At 30.9% G+C, this 24,631-nt stretch overlaps 1 protein-coding gene across 1 annotated transcript in view; it reads right to left on the minus strand.

The window, feature by feature from the left end:
• The window catches only part of LOTGIDRAFT_219163 (hypothetical protein), a gene marked incomplete at its 5' end in the record, with an annotated part of 29,896 nt that extends 15,105 nt beyond the window's left edge, over positions 1-14,791 (minus strand). Inside the window, 3 exons of the mRNA XM_009062576.1 lie at positions 462-768; positions 5,449-5,580; positions 14,674-14,791. Coding sequence (XP_009060824.1) covers positions 462-768; positions 5,449-5,580; positions 14,674-14,791 — 557 coding nt within the window. The remainder of the gene's footprint in view (positions 1-461; positions 769-5,448; positions 5,581-14,673) is intronic.
• Between the last annotated feature and the right edge of the window lie 9,840 nt (positions 14,792-24,631).

Here is a 24,631-nt window from a genome sequence, read left to right on the forward strand (position 1 = left end):
GTATAATTCAATAAGCCAATCTTCTTAAAAATTAGGTCAATTACCAACAATAGACGAAGCACAAAGTGAATAATTTTCATCATTACTTATCATCAAAATAAAATGTCTTGACAACACACAAATATCAATACAACTCAATGATTTTCATCTTTTTTCAGAGAGTCAAACAAAATCTGTGTCAATATGTATTTATTTAAGAAGGTAAATCAAGGAAAGAGAAAAATCTTCAACTTTTTGACTATTCATTATTCATATCAAGTAAATATATTTCTGAATCTGTGAGAATGAGAAAATGTAAAATTATGACGAACAGTATTTAAAAATCAGTCACAACATTTTTCAGAGTTATTTTTTTCCAAAGCAGACAAAATTCGAACATCATTGGTATTGATTCATAATGACACATTGTATATCATCTCTCTGAAAAGCTTTTAAAAAGATAAACTCTAAATTTTACTTACGTCCAGTATTCTTCACTAGCTGAAATGTTTCCTGGTTCTCGTAGGGTATTGTTGACAAAGAAATAAGACAGATTGGTATTGGTGAAATTCTCATACATATTACTACCTATAGTGCTGTTAGACAATTCAGCAAACATCTCTGATCTCTGTTGATCAATACAGTTTATGGTATTCCAATCATTGTTACAATGACTCCATGGTAGTACTGATTGGAATGACATCACTAGGTAGTAGAGAGTCCACGCTATGATTACATTATAGTAGATACATACTATAGACGATACTAGTACCATACCAATACCAATTCCTGGAATAACAAGCAGACAATGTTATAATTAAGCTACATTGTTTTTGAAAAAATTTGCTTACAAAGTCTATCGAAAGTTTGATTTTTGTTAAAAAATGGAAAAAAGGACTAGAAGTGAAGACTGCCAATATCAGGTGTATATTGAAGAATTAGAAATGAAGTCAGGTAATATCAGGAGTATATTGAAGAATTGGAAAATGAAGTCAGGTAATATCAGGAGTATATTGAAGAATTGGAAAATGAAGTCAGGTAATATCAGGTGTATATTGAAGAATTGGAAATGAAGTCAGCCTTAATCAGGTAATATCACATGCAGTCATGAAGTTCTGTGTGTATAAGAGGTTCAAAATGAAGTCAGATAGTGTTGTGTGTATATTGAGGGATTGAAAGTCTGGTAATATCAGGTGAAACTAAATTATTGGAAATGAAGTCAGGTATATAGTATAAGGAATAAAGTCAAATGGTAGTATTATGTGAATATTGAAGACTTTAAAAACATAGTTTATTTCATTGGAATTAAAATATAAATAAAACTGAAATGAGCAAGAGATTTTATCAATTATCATCAGAAGTCTACCATCTGTAATCTAATTGAGTTGATGCCAACAGATATTACCTATTGTCATCACATATCATTCCAAACTATAAAATATTACATGCTACAGTACAATAGTATCTGATATTTCATTATTAGTTATGACAATTACTAGTTTAGATAGTATATATTTATATCGTATTGTAGTTTCACTCTAATGGTCTCAGTACAACAATCTTCAATTCTATAGGTTTTTTGAGAAATTATTTCCAATGATTCTAATGAGATCTCATGCTGGTCTTAACAAATCAAGAAACATTAAGGAATTAAACAATATGATTTAGTATTGTATGCTTGAAAATTTATTTACAAGTTTCCCCTGTGTAAAGACCCCCTTTAAAGCATCAAAGCAGTTGATGTCATATTGTCAACTTTGATATTAAGTTATTCACATTTCCTCAAACCATTCTTTGATTACGAACTGTTTGAAAAGGTAACTTATAACACATTTTGCGTGATTGATAATGCAACTTCGAAAATATTTGTATCACTTTTATCATTTTTAGCCTACATATCGTGACATGTCTCCATATGTGACATAATTAATGGTTAGAGAGAGGAATATGATCATCAGGAACAGAAGAAAAACTACGCAGTTAGCCAATAATCAATATTTCAAGACTTTATATATTCAATATACACGTAAATTGTTTTTTTTATCTGATGAATTCAGTTTTTTGCTTACAAAATTCATCAAATCACACTCCAGGGGAATGATAATGATGAATTATGAAAACTTAACATATATCAACTTGAAGTATTTTTGTTTCAGTCCTTCTAAGTATCTGATTTCTCACATTGTACTCTTTTAAATTGTATTATTTCATACATCAAACATGTACAAAAAATTAAAAAATATCTGGTTAAAATGTATAAATTTTAAAAACAATTTTAAGTTATGCATGTTTTTATTCTTTTATATTCTTTATAATTTGATATTACAAGAATGACGTACGAGATAGAATTTCTATTATTGTAAATGAATATTCAAGTAAGAAAAAATATATTGACATTATTTTGTTCATGTCTGAACGTGTTATAAAAAATACACATTCCCCCATTTGTCTTATATGTGACAAGCTGGGTATAGTCAAGTCATTCTACCGTTAGTCACTTTTTGAATACTTTTAGATACAGTAAGGTTTAATATTTCTCCCAAACATTCTTCATTGTTCATGTTTTCACCAATAAAGTTTTGTTAGAAGCCGGTTTCTTATCCTTAGTCACTCCACAAACCAGTATATAGAATTTGGCTCAATATTTCCTATAACCCTCAATTTTGTAGCTTTTTTGTTCACTACTTGCCCTGCTTCCATAGTCACATTAGATTGCAGAGATCCAAACACCAGTATAAAGACTTAATATTTCCCCAAATATTCTTAGCTTCATTGTTCAATATTTTCACAGGGTTTGTAAAAAAAAAAAAAAAAAAAAAAAAAAAAAAAAAAAAAACCCTTTTCTATAACATTCTCTGTGTTAGATCATAAGTAGTATAGAAGTATAAAGTGCGTAGATATGAATGTACGGTCTTGACAAAAACATTGTAAAACCTGAATGATTCATTGAAGCAGACGTCAGTACACCAGACACTATTAGTTTCTTCTCCTGTGTCTGAATGACATAAAATTTCCACTGACCTTAAAGAAACCAGTTCACGGATGTATAACTGAATGTTAAACATATTGAGTTATATTAACTACCAAGTTTCAAATCCTCCTGTTTTGAGTTTATGCAATTAACGAGGTAATTTTATTTTTTTAGCTTAAAAACTAGAGTTTGTTGCTTTGCTTCTCTGGTAGGTTTTGAGAAAACAATTATGGAGATGAACATAAATTTGGATACTCTTAAATCAAATAATTAAAAATGATCAAACTTTAAATACCAAGTTGTATAACAGATCAATTATATACAATTTTTGTCAATTCATGTTTGTAATATCTGCCCAGCAATCAGTTGTCTTCTTGACACACAAAGATTTAAAAATTTTACAGTGCGGCTCATTCAGTAACAAAACCATGAAAATTTTACATTAACTTTATACTTTGTATGCAAATATGGACATGAAATGTTTTTTTCAATCCTTTTCACTGACAGTAGTGATGAAGTAACTTAGCATGTTTGTTCCAATTCATTAAAATATTTCACAAAATAGAGAATAATTAACAGCATATGACATTTGGTAATTATCCTTCAATTTTGACATTTCATTTTCTTTCATGACATTTCATACAATCATAATTATGAAAACGTTATATTTCTTCTGAAGTTTAAATCAGATATATTTTTATGTATGACACATTATCTATTTCTAAAAGCCTGATTTAATTTGAAACAGCCTTTAAAACATTAGATAACATGAAAATATTCAACCTTAATGTCTTAAAAATTTGAAAAGCTGTTAAATATTCTGTAAAGAATATCATACTTTTGTTAAATCTAACATTTAGCTAATTAAAGTTTAGATAAATTTATGTAAATAAATGTAAGATAAATAATGAGAAAGTACTAAGTTTATTATAATGCAGTGGAAATCTGAGGCATATAAAAATGCAGTGTAAAAGTTCAGATAAATAATGCAGTATAAAAGTTCAGATAAATAATGAAGTGTAAAAGTTCAAATAAATAATGAAGTGTAAAAGTTCAGATAACTAATGAAGTGTAAAAGTTCAGATAACTAATGAAGTGTAAAAGTTCAAATAAATAATGAATTGTAAAAGTTCAATAAAAAATGGAGTGTGAAAGTTCAGATAAATAATGCAAAGGATATATTAATGTGGCTACTTTAAAAAAAATGGAAAACTTCTCAAATTGTACCTGTCTTTGGTTAGAATTACAGATAGATTTGTTGACTTTATTTTCAAGTACAGGTGTGTTTTTTCTCAAAAATATTTGGCAGTGATAGTAAATGTCAATTGTGGGAAAAATTAACATGTGACAAAATCATGATGGAATTTTTTATCTTTCGGCAACCATTAACCTTGTAACATTTCTTCTTTTATCTCAAACATTGTTTGTCAAATTTGACAAGATTTGTACACTGAGTTATTTGACAATTAAATGCACAGATTTCCTTGTTTTAGTGACTTGAAATTTTCCGATGAATAACCCAAGCTTAGTTCATCATATAACAAATTTTAGATTTTTTTCTTACACTTTTCTTGTTTGAATTTTTATTTTTGACTTCACAGAATTTTCTTATTTCTAGGTACTTTTGTACACAGAACCTCTTTGTTGTCATGGAACTTTTTAATTAACTTTCTTCTTGAATTTGCATCAGTTAAGAATTTTTTGTGAAAGAAAATAGGTCTTAATAATGCTTAAATATGAATATCAATTTCACAGCTTAAACTTTGGGTTGATTTAAAAAATTTTTGGTCGTTATTTTTGCTATCTATGAAATCAATGAAACATATGGTGTGACAATTTTTCACACACTTACTGACGTATAAATTTCTGATAAATTGAATAACTACATCTGTCAACATTTATATTGATTATATATTATTCACCTCAAAAACTTGTCAACTTTATTTCAAATAGCCAACCAGCCAGCCAGCAATTCTTTATTTTCCTATATAGACTTACAGTCATTAAAGTACAAATTGGTTGGGTTGGGTAGATTTACATGAAGCAAGGTAGCTTGATTTAAGGGATGTATGAACAGAGAGCAACTTTTAGACTTTTTTTTTTCAATCAATGTCACTATGAGTTTGTGTGAATTAAGTTCGATTAGACTTACATTATAGGCCTACATCACCCAGATTTTACTTACTTAACTGGTAAACTGTGTAATGAGATATGACTATCTAAATATTGATAAATCTACTTTTGAAGTAGGGCAGACATATTTTTTTTTTGAATGCATTAACGCTTTTGGAGTGGTATGTATGCATATTGAATGAGAAGGGAATAAAGAATGGCTAACATTTTTCACCTTTATCAAAATCATTCTAAAAATAGGACTCTTTGTAGTAGCATAACTTGTTCAAGTCATATGACAGTGGCAGCTTGTGTTTATGAACAGAGGTAAAAATAAATCAATAGTTAACCTCCTTTGTTATCAGTATCTTTACTTCTTGACTCACCTTTAAATAATGGACTCATCCGCCACACAGCCACTGGACTCAAGCTAGAGAACTGACCATAAGAGACCTCAAGAAAAAAAACAGGAATACCACACAATACTAAGAAAATGGTGTACGGGATGAAGAATGCACCTGAAAAGAGAAGACAAAGGTATTTTGAAATACAAGCTTACAGACAATGAAATTGCTGTTTTGTTAAACTCAACCAGTCTTGTCTGGCTGGATACCATTAATCTGAATTCTACAATCACTAGTTTATCTTTTTCTGAAAGATGTTTGGACAGATTCTTTAAGTTCCAGATTTTTTTCATTTTCAAAATTTAGCCGACAAATGAAATAATAAAATCTTTTATCTTTGGTGATCTTTTGTCTTACAATTTCCTTCACATCAAGTTAAAAATGAAAAGTGAATTCCATCTTAAGATTTATCAAAAGATCTAGATTTATGTATAAAATATTTTAGAAATTCTTTGTTTTCTTGTCACCTGATGTAAAATGTGTTATTTGATAAATATTGATTAATGTAAACAAAGAAAAGTATGGTCTCCGTGACAACAGACCACAATGATAGAGATACTGTTAGAATTGATCTGGTATCAATTGATAAATTGCTATATGAAGATAAATCATTTGGTTTTAAATCAAAATCAGTTTTGATTAACGAACATTAACTTTACCATCAAATTAATTACAAATTCACATATAAAGAATAATTCCCAAGTGGCTTTTTATCAGTACTATACATTTATTCATGCAAGAAGTACACTGACACTTTTGCACTAACCAGTAAAAAATCCAGAGGGGGGTGTATTCATTAAGGCTGCACAGTTTGCAGAATTTTGAATAGAAATAGTTGAATGTACAGTGAGACTTATTGCGAGTACACAATACACAATAGAATCAATTATATGCATTATTAATATTAATTGTATGTTCACAAATAAATATGAAATTAACTATCAAATGGTATGTTTTTTAGACAGTGGGTGGCATTGAATATGACAGACATCTGAATGTAGGCATAGAATACACACTTTAATGTGAACTTTTCAGTTGCTATGATAGTTATACAATATCAAATTTATCAAATTTAAATCAGAGGTATGGTTTGTACACAATTGTTACATCAGCATATTCAATGTAAATTACATTATGAAATATTCTGTGCCCTTGAGTATATTGAAATTATTCCTCTAATAAGATCGCAGTTTTCAATGTGCAACAAAAATGCAGTCGCACTGTACTTTCATATGTTTTGTATACATAAAAATTTAGATGCTATTATTTATAAACTTTCGAAGATCTAACCAATTAAATGCTATGCAGCCCAAATGACCTACATGTTCAAGTCAAATGACTATCAAATAATTCTATTTGTTATACTTTATAGTAGTACAGCCTGTCCAGCTATACCAGTTTTTCTGACATTTTTCACAAAAATTAATTGTTAGATGTAATAGAAATTTAAGTGATATTTTAGTCCAAGGCAGACTTCAACCTTTTACAACATAATTATCATTTTATCATTTTTCAGATTTTGGTTACAGATAAACAAAATATGTTTCCTATGTCTATGTAACTATTTGTTTCAGAAAATAGTTTTTGTTTTCTTATTGTTCTCACAAGTACCTGATATACATTATATCAAAATAATTTCGCCACTTTCTTTCTGCACATAACAGTAATTGGTGTTGCTGAATTCTGATACAAACAAATCACTGAGAAGTTAGATTTACAATTTGTGGCTTAACTACTATGTTTTGGCCAGAGCTATCCCCATTCCTAATGTTTCTACTAAGTAAACATGTTCTAAGGATGAATTCTACACATAGCATAAACAGTTGCCATAGTTCTTTTCAATTCAATCAAAGAGACTGGATAATTGTATAATGTGTTTTCTATAGCTGACTGGTGTAAGATGAGAATGTAATGTACTGATAGCAGACTTGAAGATAATATTATCATAAAATATTTGTTTCTCTTGGCATGCTTGGTATCAATAATGAACTATTTCTGCATATCAAATATTTTTCCTTCTTCAACAAAATATGAAGACTTTCTTTATCTTCTGTTTTCTTCCCACTCACATAGTTTATTTAAATCTAATAAAGAACTTGTATTGAAATATATTAAGTCATCATCAAAAACCTGAAATCCATCAGCTAACAAATTTGCAACAAGGGAGACAGAGTATCAAGACAACATATGGAATAATGTTTGATGCCTGTGACATTAATAGCAGCAAACCACTGTGACTGTATGTTATGGTATAATTTCTCAGTTCACATCTAAATATATATCTTGTAGACCTCCAACAACAATCTTTTCTATGTAAGACAAGTAATAACTTCTGTTTATAAATCTAAAACAAATTCATTACCATATTGTGTTTCATACCTATCACAATTGTCTACCAGTTCATGCTATGAGCCAATAAATATCTTATACAATATGAAACCAATTTTCCATTAACATCGCAAGTCTATCATGGTTGAACAATATGTACTAATATTAAGAAATAGTCTTGTGTAAGTACGTAATTGTAATATGCAATTTACAATCAAACCCCTTATCAAAGACAGGAAATGCATTAAGAAACCAATATGTTGTGAATTATATTCTACAATCAAACATAAAAAGGTCATTCTCCTCGTAAAATGCACAGATAACACACAGATAACACACAGGGGAACAAATGATGCTAAGAGCATTTTTCAATAAAACTAGTGCCAAAAAAATGTTACAAAGAATAAAGGTAAATTTTTGTGTCTTATATTTAGTGATAGTATATATCAGACTTATTAGCACCAAAACAAATCAATAAGGTTTCAAGATTTTGGTGCAAAAAAGTCTATTAGTTTATCAAACAAACCAATGCCAAGAAACAGTCAGTACCCTTATACAAAATATTTCTTTAATAAGATAATTATTTCCAATTATTACACATTCTATCTCAATTTCAGAAAACTGCGTAATAACAATTTATCTCTGATCTAGTACAAAAAGGCAAATTCTCAGACAAAATTCTCTGATGTCAAAGATAAAGAAGATATTTTGTTCCATAAGATAAAAGAACAATATCATTTTTTTTTTTTTTTTTAAACAACTCCCTTGTTGATCATGGCAAGTATCATAACAGTGACATTGAATAATGTGAAAAATCTACAATTTACTATGATTATTTTTTTTAGGACAGATAATGTTTATAATTTCAGATCTAATCAGACAAAACACGAAATGAAGGCGAATCAGAAAACTTTCATAACCATAGTTTTTTTTATAAATTTAGGCCTTCTGCCATTAAAGGTTTATACAGATCTACATACAGATCACATGACTTATCTGTTAATAAATGTATGCAGTAACATAATATAACAGATGTTAGCATATTAATTATTGGCACTCACTTTGCATGGTTACAAAAGCTATATTAGCACCTCAATGAAAATATCAAGAAGGCATAGTTACTTTGTCAACTACATACTTTCATGCTAATATAGCATCAGGGTACGTTTCGGCAAAAAATCTGAATAAAAATTTGTCTTGTGACGAGTTTTACATCTAAAAAGACATTGTCACATCATAGACAAAACTTGAGACATGTTCTTAATCAAATTGGAGCATTAAATGGGTATTCAATGAGCTTAATAATGAGTTTATAAGCTGTAATATAAGTTATATATATATATAAGTAATACAAGTTGAGAGTATTTGATCATATCTAGGTAGTTATATGAATCTCTGAACACTTGAATACATGTAACATACAATATTGATATAAAGGCCAACTTCAGAAAATATCGTATATAATTTCAATCATAAATCCCATGTTTTATTGAAATATCCCTCCCTCTCTGTAAATATTGTGTTAGCATTAAATTTACAATGAACCAGGGCTCTTGCCTTCAGATATATATTGCCAGACATTCTACCAGCTAAATGTAGATTCATTACAAATTTTTGTTCATGAATTTCTAAAAAATATCTCAGAAAAATTTTTGTCATTTCTATAAGAATCTCCATAAAAATCTAAATCAAATACAAACATTTTTAAGCTTAGTAAAAACCTGACTGAAAAATAGGTCTGCAATCAACAGACATCACACTTTCTCGATAAATAGTTTTACTGCCATGCTAAGGTATGAATATCTGTTTAAGCATCCACAGACAGATAGTTAGTTTCAAATTGAACTTGACTGGCAAGTTACACGCATATCAAAACCCCTGTTAGTAAACATTGTCACTTCAAAATCAGATTACAAGTATCATATATTAAACACTAGTTGTGTATTTGAATAATAAAATCTTGATAAAAACAAGATAACTAAGATTATATCTAGTTTCTCTGATTTATCTTCAAGATTTGGTTTATTTGTCACGCCTTAACTAAATCTCCCTCAGGTCAAGATTGTGAAAATTACGATAACTATTTCAAACAGTTTCCATAAAGCTAGATTTCAGAAAATCTGAAATTTTTTGATTTTTGTAAATGTTACAATATATAGTCAATGTTTTCATAAAGTTAGTTGTTATCAAATTTTTTTGTCTTCAAACCATAATTACATTTCAAAATGTTTCCTTTAAGCTAAGTTTCAGAAAATATCCAGTGTTGTGGTGTCAGTATATATGGATAAAAGTTCATGGATATCCTTATCCTTAGTGACTGCAAACTTTTGTGGTTATTCTGTCTCTGGATTCTGGCCTTTGTCACACCTTGAAATTCAAGATGGATAAACACGGTAATCAGGAGATAAGGATAGCAATCCAAATTTCAAGATAACATAATCAAAGACTTTGATATTGATATTAGCTATCAAGTTTTAATGTTGAAGACTCTCCAACTTTAAGAATATTGACTTTTATTATTAAAGGTGACCTCTATGGATAATCTGAGTCAGAAGATTACTGTTTTGTTAACCATTGTTTACCATCTGAGAGAGGTGATGAATTGTCAGTTTGACATCTGGACAACAGATTACCTACTTTACATAAATTAAAGGGACAGATTATGATTTCACAATTTGAAAGGTGCGTCTGAATTATGCTATTTTTTATCAAGTTGGCTTGATTCCTTAAGACAGCACAATATTAACAACTAAATGTGCAATAGTGCAATGCATGGATATAGACAACACTGTCACTTTGAGACGCCCTTGACATTATGTATCTATCCATATTCTTGCATCAACTCTGAAAATACCTTTGCACTAATAAAAATTTCACAGCATAGTGATTGGTCAGGTTTTTTTTAACTCAAAGATCAAGGTCACTATATATAACTGATGATTTATCATATAAAAATTTATGCTAATGAAAACAATGTAAGACAGTACCTATTTAGTATATATAGTAGCCTGGCCCTATCATTATATAAAAATTCTACTTAACCTACTTCTTCTATAAATCAGGTTAAATATGTTTTTAGCTGCCAGGGATTGGTTCCTTAAACTTGTATTATAAATACAATACCTTTTATTCTATGTGTCTTGTAAGTTTCTTTCAGAACTTATCAAATTCTATAGAAATGTTGTCATATATTCTACCCAACTGACATATCTTATTTTAATCTTTCATTTTCATACAAGGTAAAATAATGTCCATACTGGTTATGAATTTTAATTATCAATAATTCTAGTTTAGTTTGAGGAGCTGGAAAATATCATTAGGAATAGATACTAGTTCAACCTTGAGAAACCTATAAAAATGCAATTTCTAAAAGCTTTCATGTTAAGCTCAAAGCTTGGCACAATCCATCTCTCACAGATCTTTCTCTTTCAATCCAATAAAGATAAAAGGAACATGTACACATCCTAATTAGGCTAATTACCCAGGTGGGTAACAGAGATATAGTAAGATCACATTTCTATATATTAATTACATTATAGATATTTATACATAAATTATATAAACTTCTTATTCAGTTTGCAGATTTGCAGACTTCAAGTGTAAAATTGAAATTAAGCTCTATCAGCTGCAAATAGATTTGAAAGTATCCCTTAAAGTCCCAACTCTAATCTTGAAACAGACCATATGACTGCACAATGTATTCAACTGCTGTTGTTCTGGTACTTCTTTTGATAAAAAAAAAGCTTTTTTTTTTGTTCTTATTTCTGCATGTCATCACTCATGATCACTACAGAATGTTACATTTTCTTTTAGTTGAAGTCTGTCAGAATCATGAAACTAATCAATGTAGTTAATTAATCTAATGACCATCTTGATAGGATATCTCAATAACCTGATAATAATTATAATCCAGATTGAAGATTCCAGGAACACCACTACAGGGTGGACTGGCATCACTTCATGGTGCTAGTATCTGTCCCTGTCAGCAAACATTTTTTAGTCTTAGAAACACATTCTCTACTCTGCAGTAAAGAGGCAGTGTTGATAAAACACTATGATAATGGAAGAATTCTTGATTTCAGAAAAGATGTTGTTTTAATTATGGATGGTTGAAACATTACATAATACCAGAATGCAAACCTGAGGGTACAAGATATCAAACTAAAATGTTTGTTTTCAGATAAGATATGTAATATTTCAAAAAAAATTTTTAATGAAACTTTAACACATGTCAAATTCACCTTATTATATCGGTGAATGAAAGATCAAAACCCTATGCCTGCACTTGAAATCTGGTGTTCCATTTTTTAAATCTATTAAATTTAAGGTGGAGATGGATGAGATGTAGTGTAAGTTGTAGTGTACAATGCTGTATTATTGATGCAGTAGAAAATAAGTGAATCATATTCAGTTACGCCCAAATCTGTACCTTGTGTTATCTCTCCTTCTCTATATTCTACTGTATCAACAGTCTAGCAATAAACACTGTAAAATGTCCAGTAATGGTTATAGCTTGAAGATTATATTTCTAACAATTTTTAACAAGAATAAAGATATTCAACAATGGTTTGGCTCCAATTACAATATTGTAAGGACATTGAATGACTACACACCACAGTGAGCACCCCCTCCTAATTTTTTCAAATCGTTTCATTTAATAATTCAAAGAAATTAATTTTGTAATAAGTATTTTCACAATTGAAACTTGTGTTTTAGTTAACACAAATATAAATTATAGGTGTTAAGAATACATAATAGAAACTGAAACTGTGAAATAACACAAAAATAAGGAAATTAAAGCAAAAGGCGTTATACAGTTATAGCCCTACAATAGTCTTCTCTTGGTATTGAATTGAATAATTTCTAGCATGTTCTTTTGGTTTAAATGTACTTTAGAGAAAACAAGTAAAGTAATGCTGTTTTTACATTTAGAATTCTCAAGTGGTTTTAAATAATTTGAAAAGACAAGCTGAACTTTCAAACTTAGCAGTAGAGAAAAAAGTATTGACATTTACACAATTGGAATGTTTTCAGCTCCTCTAAGATTTATTTTGACTAGAACAGTTGAATCTTTGTAGGAGGGCCATGGCAAGCACTACATACTATAAAACATGAGATTTTTAATTTGAATAATAAATATCAAGTGAAGTCATGGAAGAAATAACACCTGAATTTGGCAGACAGTATACTAGTAATTAATAACAATGTTTTATCTATCTGATATCACCTAAATCAGCCAAATTCTCATTAGTAATCATACAGATTTAATAAACACAGAATACCATGGGATTAACCAAGAATTCAACTAATGAACCAAACCATCATTGCCAATTTGTCTCTAAGCTGATGGTACCTTTATGTTTGTTACCTTAATAATTACAGACCAACAATAGGAAAACCAGAAATAGCAGACACAGTAGATAACAAACCAGATTTAACCAGTTGAACAAACAACAACATTACATCGGTCATTAACATACCAATACTCTCCCAACAAAAATACTTCTGAATCAAACATTTGCACAACTGCAGAAATATTTTTAGTGTTTCTTTTCAACAGGGGCACGTGCTCACAAGTTTGTGTGAAAGTTGAGACTGGGATAATTTGTCACCATTTTTATGTCTAAACAACTGCGATACTTGATGCAAGTTAAAAATCACTTTCAACACTTGAAAATTTATCAAGAGGTTAATGGCTAATGCAGATATGGTGGTAATCACACATTGTAAACAAACAATACACAGTGACCTGACACTATATCCTTGAATTAACCTACTTTTGTTTGGATGAAAATAAGTCAAAATAACAAGTTAAACATAAATAGATAAGTCATAAACTACTAAGCTAAACATGGTGACCGAATAAGATTTGAAAAACAGAAAACGCTGTGACCCTATACAACTTTTTTGTAAGAAAAAATTCATCAAAATTTTAGCAGGAGCCCTTACCAAATTTTACATGACCCAACTTAATCTCTACCTTATGTGACACAATTCTAGGCTGTCCAATTCCTATTGGTTAACATATATTTATCTTAAATAATATCAGGTAGCAGATGGTAACAGTTAGTCACTAGTTATATTATTTCAATGGCTTCAATTTTCAATGTATATCATATTACAGAAAACCAAATATGGAATGAATTCTTAGGTACAATGCACAAGCCTTCAGATGTATGCTACTGCCACTGTCCTCACAAAAATGCATCAACTATAGGCTTTTAGCAATATTCATATATGAAGTATGAATAAGATAAAGCTCAATGTAATTCTGAAATTCTCTATGTCTTAAGGTTTGCAGACACCTCTGAATTGCAACTCAAATAATATTTGATTGAAATAAATAAAACTATTTAATTCAAATATAAAAATTTAACCATGACATTTGTAATGAAATGACCTGAAATTTGAACTTGAAATTTGAAAATATGTAAGTAATGAGTTTTCTAGAAAAAAACAAACAAGATAAATATTTGAAACATACTAACAAAAGTTTAATATATATCTTAAACATGTACAACATCACATTTTGAACGACTGCCAAATATAATTATCCCTGCCCATAACCCTTGTGCTCTTATACAAGATTGTGTAAATGTTACCATGTGAGAGGTAGACAGCAAGGGGATGCATTATGTCTGGCTTTATTTCTGTAAATATCAAGTGTCATCAAGTTCTAGTCTCTGCAGGTTGTCTAACTTCCATTTTTGTTTACATTGTAAAACTATTTACAAGGAAATTTGTACTTTTAATAATTAGGACATACTGTAGTAAATTTACCAAAACCGCTTTTTATTTAGCATGGCATGAGTGTGATTTTTTGCTGATGTATCAGTAATACATCAAAACATAGGAATTTGTGAATAAAATAAAACCTACCTCCACCAGATTTGTAGCATAGATATGGAAACCTCCAAATATTTCCTAACCCAACAGCATAACCAATACAGGTCAGGATGAAATCCATCTTTCCTCCCCAATTTTCTCTCTGCTTCATTTCGGTATTATTTTTTGGTTTCTTCAAATCATCAACACTGTCAGAATTACTGGATGTACTAACACTCAGAGCATCCATTTTCTGCAAAATAAATTCACAATAAAACTTACTTTGGATTAATAACAGAAGCAAATACATTAAGGGACAATTTCAGTCAGATGAAAATTGTAGAAACAATACTTCAATTTGTTTGATTTCAAAATGCAATGGTCTCACATCATTACGCCAAGATTCCATATATGGATCATGCGGATCCGTCATGCGTTAAAAATCGAAATGGTTGGTTTAAGAGGGTGCGATTCCATATATGCGGAAGCGTTATCCAACCAAGTGGTATCCGTCATGCGTCAAAAAAAAATCATGCGGAGATCTCCCAAATGTGACATATTTTGTGGGGATTCCCTGTCTTTTTTAAGGACCAAGGCATCAATCTGTCTAGAAGTCTGTGCGTCAAAAGAAAGATAACGTATACGTTTAACGCACATGTGGAATCATCTTTGACGCATGACGGATCCGCAAGTTCCATATATGTTGCGTATATGACGCGTAAATGGAATCTTAGCTTAAACTGAAAATTCAAATGATAATCATGAAAAGTTAACCTTCTTTTTTTCATAATAATTGTTTAAAGATAACTTTCCTGGTGTGAATGTTAAAATACTGTGTAATAACATAAATATATTGTATTTCATGGGTAAATGTTGAGAAATAATTGTTTCCTCTGCTTTTATATTTTTATCATGTCAAGAGCCCTCAAAATCATTTGTATCATACAATAAATTATACTTTAAACCGGAAACATAACAATTACATTTTTTTTTTATTCAAGATAAGATAGTAAAAAGGAGTGTACATCAAGAGAAATATTAAGTACAAGGTTGGAAAATAATTCATGTTTAATTTGTGAAGCATATAATATATATTGAAGGCTTGAAGAATAAAATATATATTCAAGCACACAATATATATTCAAGCATACAATATATATTCAAGCACACAATATATATTCAAGCACACACATATATATTCAAGCATACAATATATATTCAAGCATACAATATATATTCAAGCACATGATATATAAATTATGCTCATTCAGACAGGGTTATCAAGAGAGAAAAAAATGATGATTATACCATTTAGTAATATAGAATGATTTTAGATAATCCTGGAAGAAAATGCTGGTAAATGTTCCATCAAGTCTAAGGTCTGACAGAAAAATCCTGGATTTTATATCTATGACAAGGGTATGTTTTTAATTAAAGCCAATTTTGTCAAAAAAAATCCCAAAATTTGCTGTGAGTCTATAATCAAATAAAGTTTTTGAAGTGTTTTATTACCTTTTACACTAGTATAACCAATTCAATTGAAAGATCAACTTAGTCCAACTATGAAGTTTCTGGACTGATCTACCAGTGTATCAACTTACAATGCATACATTAAAGATCCCCAACTACAGTTCAATACTGCCAATCAATGATGGAAATTTCCACTGACCTAAAGATCAATTCATAGATCTACTGAAGCATAAATAAGCCACAGTGTTTGGCTTATATACAAAAATTGTTTTGACAACACTGTTAAATAATGACCATTAATCTCACAGGTAGAAATACCTTCACCTTCCCACTATAAATAACCAATAAAGACCAATACAATAGAAAGAATTCGGCAGACAAACCTGGCCTGTGTCCTTGAGGTAATCTTGTGGGTGTACAACAGCTTGTACAATTTAACATAATTATAACCCCACTTGTTTTAAAAAGGGTTTGCAACCATCAGCATCCATTAAAGAGGACATAAAAAAAGGAATAACAAACCATTTTTATCGAAGACATCTTAGTCTCCCCGTGGTTATGTCTACCAGGTGGTCCTTGGCCAAACCTCTTGAAATTTGTCTTTTTATCAGTTTTCAGTTGGGTTGGCTGATAGAGTGAACATCCTAAGACTAAGAGCTCAAGGTTAAAGAGGTTAAATTTCAACAAATATTGAATGTATTCCTCTAAAGAAAGTTCATTCCAACCCTCTGCACTAACTAAATTAAACTATCATAAAATTGGACTTGTAACATTTTACCACCCATGGTGGGAGATGTATTTTAATTCATTACTTAAAATTGACAGTCTTAAAAAATTACAATTACGTATTTTATACTACAATATTCCGGTATGATACATATATACGAAATTTCTGCCCTACAGTTTCACATCATATTATGTTATCATCTAAAAATCTCATCCAAAATCAACAGTAGATTGAATCCCCAATAAACTCATAACAGTCAGACATGCACGGTTTTAGAGCTTTACGCTATAAATATCCGGGGTAGTCTAAGCAGATTCAATGAAGCGTCTACCTTTCTGAAAATTAATGGGTTATTGGGAGGCCAATCCCAGTAGTTTTGAATCAACCTATTATTAATATGACTTTCAAAAGATACCAATTAACTTTTTAAAAATTGTTCATACAGTCAAATAATATTTAAAAATTTGCAAAACGCCTTAGCTGCGTATTGTTTTTTTTTTCACCACAGGCGAATATCAATTTATCGATTTCTGTGATTCAGCGACATGAATTCTGCTGAGCACGGAAATAACGTTCATGAACGACCTTCACCTTTACTTCACGTGCGCAAATTCATAAATTGCCATTAGAGTTAATGGATATCAACCAGCTAAACCAATATAAAACGGGATTATTTGGTCTAAGAATTGTATATACCGATAATGACCACTGTGTTGGGTCTAACTTTCAAATCTAAACCAAAAAACCCCCACTAATGGCAAGTTTCATTCATAAAACTGGAGAATATGAGGGGAAAATTCCATTCAATCCACGTACTATTCATGTAGCTAATGAGCGCGCGCCGAGGCATACACACAATATACAAGGAAATTGGCCAACTTGTATCGATAAAATGTACATATTTTGAGATATTTAAATTCAATTCAAATGTAGAATGTAAATACCACATTTAGGAATCATTCTTAACAATACTTAAATCCAATTTACACTATTTCTCATTTATAACTTTTATAAAATTCACGTTAAAAAGAAATTTCGCTTACCTTTCAAAAAATTCTTAAAGAAGATTTCTTTAATTTTCTTTAAAAGTTTACTGCTTTTTTAAAATTTTGATTTGGAAAGCCAGATGTTTTAAAAATAGACAACAGTGCTGTTACCAGCACGACCATTTATTGAAATGAATCGACACGGCATGCGAGGTGAATTTAGCGAACCTACACGGCTAGGACGATTCCATTTTTCTCGACCAATGGGGTTTTTCCTCTTGCCACAATAGACTGATATAAGTAATTATTATCAAATACAAAGGGGATTTTTAAAGAAAAGTTGATGTTTTTGGAAATATTTCGGCTTTATTATATTCGGATAACTTGTGTACATACTGTTCTATATCAGCTGGTAAATCAATATGAAAAAAACTTTATTCCATATTTGGCAAATGATTAGTTTTCGGATGAAAATTTGTTATTAGCATAGCTGGTTTAGAATTTTGGCTCTTTTAGGGGGCAGAAGGAAAATGGAGCCAATTCATTGACCTGGTGCTTTGAAACAGAGTAAAAGTTATTTTGACTGACAATGAACACTTTAAAGCAATCTAATCCTTAAGAATCGAACATCTCTTTAAAAACTTTTAATCTTATTATTACTCATGTCTTTCAATTTATTTCAAATAGAATTTTTCGATGCAGAAAATGATCTAATGTAAATCATATAAAAAAAATCAAAAAAAGATTATAAAAACGTTGTTCAAACCTTTATAAATCTATGCTATTATTAAAAAGTTTGTAATATACAAAATTAATTATATACTATAGAAAGAGAAAAAAGCTTACCCTATGTTAACATTGATTTTAAACATTAGGCTATGCATTCAAATCAAGGGAAACTTCATCGTGTCAAGCTCAAATAGTTGTCTGTAACATTCGGCATCCACGTGTGTTTGTATACTAAGATTTGAGCTCTCGTCGAATACAGAAAATTAGAATGTACCCTGCTCCCCTCCCCAACCACCCTTTTACCACATTTTCATTCTACTCTACTAGATAGCCTAATTTCTTTGAATATATTTTATTATATAAAACCCTACATAATAAGGCCTACCAGACAAAACCGTCATTCAACGTTTATTTTAAAACAATTAATAGCACAATTTTAGACTGTTCCAATACAATTATGAGACGCGTCCTAGCAAGCAGTAGTGTGTACTAAGGCAAATGATTCATTAATAAGCAAGCTTAGGGTCTAGGCGTCAGCTATTTACATAACACACGTAGAATCCATCAAACCATACTCAATAGCACCATTCCCATCACCGACAAAAGGCCTACCACATGCTTTTATTAACCGTTTAGGCTAGGCCTTCATCTAACTTAGGCTAAACATGTCTAAGCTAAGTCTACTTTGAAATGTGATCTGGACTTTTAGTTGTCATAAACACATTGTCCCGACACTGACGACAGCTTAAGTGCCTAAAGTAATGACCAATCCTGTATGACAAGGACAAAAAACGGATGGACAAGTCTAGGCATTTAAGCTATAGGCCCTACTAGTACTAAGGCAAAAGCCTTATGTAGTTTAGCTTCTTCAACAAAAAGGGTTAGGCCACAAGAAAATTTTCGATTGATTGGATTTTACGCCAGCAAATACATCTAATCAGAGCTCCGAGAGAAAAGCTTATTTAGGCCTATAGGCTATGGCTATGGCATGACTTTGTTAAGCCTATTGATAATTTTCAGTTAAGAAAATAAACACGTTCGTATTTTGTCAAACGAAATCAATAGACAACACAATTTGTATAGACCTAAAAGAGAGCCGTGTTTTCTTGTTCCGGGTTTCCTTTTTAATTAAAAAAGAAGCAATACAAAACGTATCGATACTTTGAGAGTCACATTTCAAAATGAACGAAGTAGAAAACTACCTCTTTGTGCAATCAAGAAAAGTCAAAGTCCAAGGGAGACAACCTGCATGCCTACAATTTTATTTTAACATCAAGGGAGATAATCTATAATACAAATTCAATTTTTAATGGGTTAATAGGAAAAAGTTAGGTTCGTGGGGAAATCAACTACACAAAACTGGTGATTCGTCAATTTGTAGAAGACTTAAAGCTCCAAGCTTGTGTTCCGATGCCTTCTTCCAAGTGTCAATGATCTAATGGGCCTACCATAAAGAATTTGACCTAGAATTTCTGTATGGGACAAAGACATTTCTTCTGTAACAACAGTGACAAATACATGGATCTTAGTTCGAAGAGCAAGGGAGGTAATTTTAATATAAAACAATATAATCGTCTGAATAAGGATTAGGCCTACAATAGGCAAAATTTGTGGAAACATGATTCCCTGGCATCAATAGTCAAGTAGAATCGGTATAATAAATGAATTTGTTAAAAGTAGCTAGTCAACTTTCAGTGGTAAAGATTATTGATTATAGACTACTTTAATGTAGTAGGCCTACTGCATAATTTCTATCAACCGGTTATTTCTAGAATAATATCACCCAGACCATAAACTGTCAACTTGTGTGCCCGACTGTGGCAATGATTTAACGACCGAGGGTTGAGGGGCCAAGGAAGGTTGAGCTTTGCGGAACCTTCCGAGAGTGTCTAATTTTTTCATAGTTCTACCAATAGGCCTATCAAGTCAGGGCAACAGACTTTTTGTTAACAAAAGAGTATTTCACTTGCAGTAATATGGGTTATTATTACGTAAAATAATGTTATTGTCTTTTAAGAAAAGCTATCAGCAACGGTATGTAATCATTAATAAATCTTCATTTTTTCACTTTTTGTCTACAGTAATCTTTTTCAATCAGAAATATGTTGTTAATCAAGGAATGTTTATTATTTTAATTGGATATTAATATAATATCAGCTAATTGTGTTTTCGTTTAAATATTTTGCGTGTCATAAATAGTACCGGTGCCAACCTACTGAAACTGTAGATTGGGTGAATCTAGTAAGCAGAGAAATGGTAAAAATGGTGGCGCATGTTACAGGCTAACACATGGAAATGTAAAAGAAGGACAGTTCGACACTATAGTACACCCGACGGGCAAGCTTTAATTACAAAGCATGCACCACCGTACCAAATGTAGCCTACCAAGCCTTACAATATATCAAAACTTCTTAATGATAATAATGATAACCAGTTTTCTTTCATTCACCTTTCTTGGGCACGTTCTTCTACGTGACTTTACAAATCTTACTTTTACCAAATTTTTCAGAACCTAAATGTGACCCCATATAAACACATTCTCTTGAGTTCAAAACTTGATTTTTGTACAAACTGACGACTCACCGGTGATGCCTGTACGAGGGATTGTATTTCTTGTTAAGCTTTATTGTTGATTTGAAAAATGAAGATCAAAAAGCTGTAGGTGTTTATTTTTCCAGGTGGAAAGAATACGAACTATGTTTCGCTGAGAACTGAAAAGCCATCCCTCAGCTAACTTGTAGCTATAGAGCCGAAATTTACGTATTATGTAAAGAAAAAATATATATATTTTTTTGCCATTTCCTTGCTGCTAATCTGGAACACTCGTGTCGATATATCTTCGGTGTGTCTTACAAAATAATCACGTTATATTTTTTACGCATATAATCCTCGTACCATCGAATAAACCAGATTACAGTCTGTTGGCAGAGAACAAACCATAAAACGCAGAACGAAGGTAGCCGTACCTTACTGTCTGCTTGATTATCTTGTCGAATAGTCTAGAAAACAGGTGAACGAACATACACACAGGGTAATAACCGGCCTCTTGATATTTACTTTAGCCACTGTGAATGAGCTTGACCATACGACGACCTTATTTAAGGTCAGTTTTTTAACAACAATCAATTAAACAACATTGAGCCATTGATAATCATTAACGCGATGATCATTTTGTCGGAAACCGTTTGGATGCGATTTAAACGCAGAGTCCTAAGTGGAATCTGATATAAAATAGATTCTCGGAATTTGAATTTGAAAAGGGGAGCCGAAAGTTGGTCACTCTGCCTAAAATCTGTTTTATTAGAGGAATTTTGCGGAATTTCTGGAATGAGCACTACATTAATTATACTCGGATACGTTAGATTCAATAATTTCACGGAAATTTTCTTTTAAATCACATTTCATTTGTGACGTTATTCAAGCCAAAAAACATTATCGTTAACTTTTTTAAACGGTTTCGCCCAGTAGTCTGTCATGAGTTTCAAACAACCACAGACCCTTAAGGATGAAATTGCGCAATGAAATTGTTTGATCATTGAACTAGGATTCCGAGATTCCACTCTCTTAAATTAGTCCAAAGCAGACATATCTTGCATCTCATTTCTGCCAATAAAAATGTGTTTATTTTCCAATTTTTAAGCCAAATGTTTTCCCTTCCCTTCAGGACAGGGTTAAAAAAAATTGTAATGTTTTCATCAGGGTTGAGTTAATTCTAAGCTTCTTGGATACATCAGAAAGGAATGACGAATAGGGCACAAAAAGAAAAGATGAGTCAACAGCTATCAAGAATTAAAATGTCCACGGTCGAGTTGTTATATAAATAATACATTCCACTCTACAGGACCGACACTTTGAATCAATAATATATAGTTTATCTAGAAAAACAATTCATTATTTTCTAATGGCTCGCTGACCTTCTACAGGTCACATAATTAATCTGGAAAATTTCCTTCACATGCTTATCTTGGCATTTGTTTCATAATCTACATATATATATCTGTTTAAATTATATACAGTCCTATTTTTATAAACATGGGGTATTTAAGTCCTTATTGTCACCTGATTACAACAAGACCATAGCTATGATTCGGCGACGATCCAAAATGTCTTATTTAATCGCTTCAGCTACCTGAAAAATTGTTTGTGGGTAGCTGAAGCGATTATCAAAATAAGACTTCTACTACGGCCTACGTTTATGCCCTAGTCAGAATGCACCAAATCAACCCCTATTTTGCTTTGGGGAGAACCCCCAAGCCCATCCATGGTAGGGTTGCAATTGGAATCCATTTTAAACCTTGACAGTTGTACCTCCATTAGGCTAGCCTGACCCCTATTTTGTAACCTTGGCTAGCGGCTCCATTGTTTGAGAAAAGATGGAAAAAAGCATTGATGTATGTTTGGCGCTGCTACCTTGCACAATAAATTGTGGATATTCAGCGATGCTGCTACCTCTTGCTTGCAATCCGGGGGGAAGTGTGTCAAACGAGAGCCCCGACATACCTTTTCAGATTTTAGAGGACAGCATTTACTTTTATCACCCGTTTTATGTATCTGTTACTTCTGAGTCTGCATCAAAGTTCCATTTTTACTACAACAATCAGATGACATCAGTTCGTTGCAAGGCAAACTAGGTTATCCCTTTGACCGTTTCCACGTAACAAATAGTCACAGTCGGAGTGATCATGTAAGGTCTTATCGACAAGTTACAAACTGCTCTAGATAAGATGGTGGCAGATTTCGACCGGCAGGAATATTCCTTTTCCAATTCCTCCAAGAAACAAGAACATGGGAGAACTGTCGGCATCTACGACTTTTCGTGGATTAAAAACAATTTGTTCCGTGTTTCGGGAGAAAGGGGTTGTTAATTATGGGGTTTGTCGTCTTCATCTTTGATTTAGAAGAGGCAGCTATCCGGTCTCTCATTCAGAGTATTGTATTTGAGGTTCACATCTTTCAATAAAGTGATGAAAATGCCTGTGACATATTTCCACTTGAATGATAATTTACACCAACAAGAACATAAACCTCTATGACCATATTAATATTGCGTGCGTACAAATGTTTGGATTTATTTTCCATTTACATCTATTAAATGTTTCTTTTTGTTCTGGTTACATAAATATAAAGCAAAATAAAAAACACAATTAGAATTGTATATTTGTATTGAAAAAAGCAGAAATAAACAATTAATAAGATGAATAATATACAATGATAAAAAATGAAATGACTGAAGAATGGAATAAATAACAGTTATTTTTTGCATTAAAAATACATTAAGTAATGTCTTGACAGAATTTATAAATACAAATAGCAAATATATATCAGCAACTACAGGGATTTGTACAATACAGTAAATATACATACTTTAAAATTTTACTTTGATATTCTTTAAATCAAGAACCAAACAATTAGATCGAAACTTTTATTTTGATTATAAGCAATATAAATTAAAGAAAACTTCTAATGTAGTTTTAATGGGAATCTATATAAAGAGATTAATTTACAATTCTAGCTACACTACAAGACAAGTAGTAACATGGAGGAACAAAGATTGGAATGTTTCATGATATTTTACACAGATGATACTGAGCAAAAGTATTTATATACATAATTATGATTTATAATCAATGCTAGTTTTGTAAACGAAGGATGACATAGAAAGAAATGGAATAGAAAGACATGATATACTCTTAAGCAATGATGTGAACTTTGATTTTTTTATCGAATTCCTTGTAATAGCTGATCAAATAAACATAAACTACTCAAAATAGGTACTTTAGATGGTTAAAATACAAAGCATTGGGTGTTGTTTTGAAAATAATACTTATCAATAGTATAAAACCAGTGCAAACAGTTTAGAGTCATATGAAAACAAATAACAACCTTTGAGCTATCTCAAACTGACATGTAAGATAACAAACATTGTTTATGGATCCAAAAAAATATATAACTACTTGTATAATAAATACTATTAAATTTCAAAATATACAGAATGTTATACAATAATAATCATAGGACATTTAACAAATTGTTAAAATTTACTAAAGCCTGAATAACCATGTGTATCAAATGGTTAAATAACAGACATCTGTTTGACTAC

The sequence above is a fragment of the Lottia gigantea genome, assembly GCF_000327385.1.
Source record: "Lottia gigantea unplaced genomic scaffold LOTGIsca_52, whole genome shotgun sequence".
NCBI lineage: Eukaryota > Metazoa > Mollusca > Gastropoda > Lottiidae > Lottia > Lottia gigantea.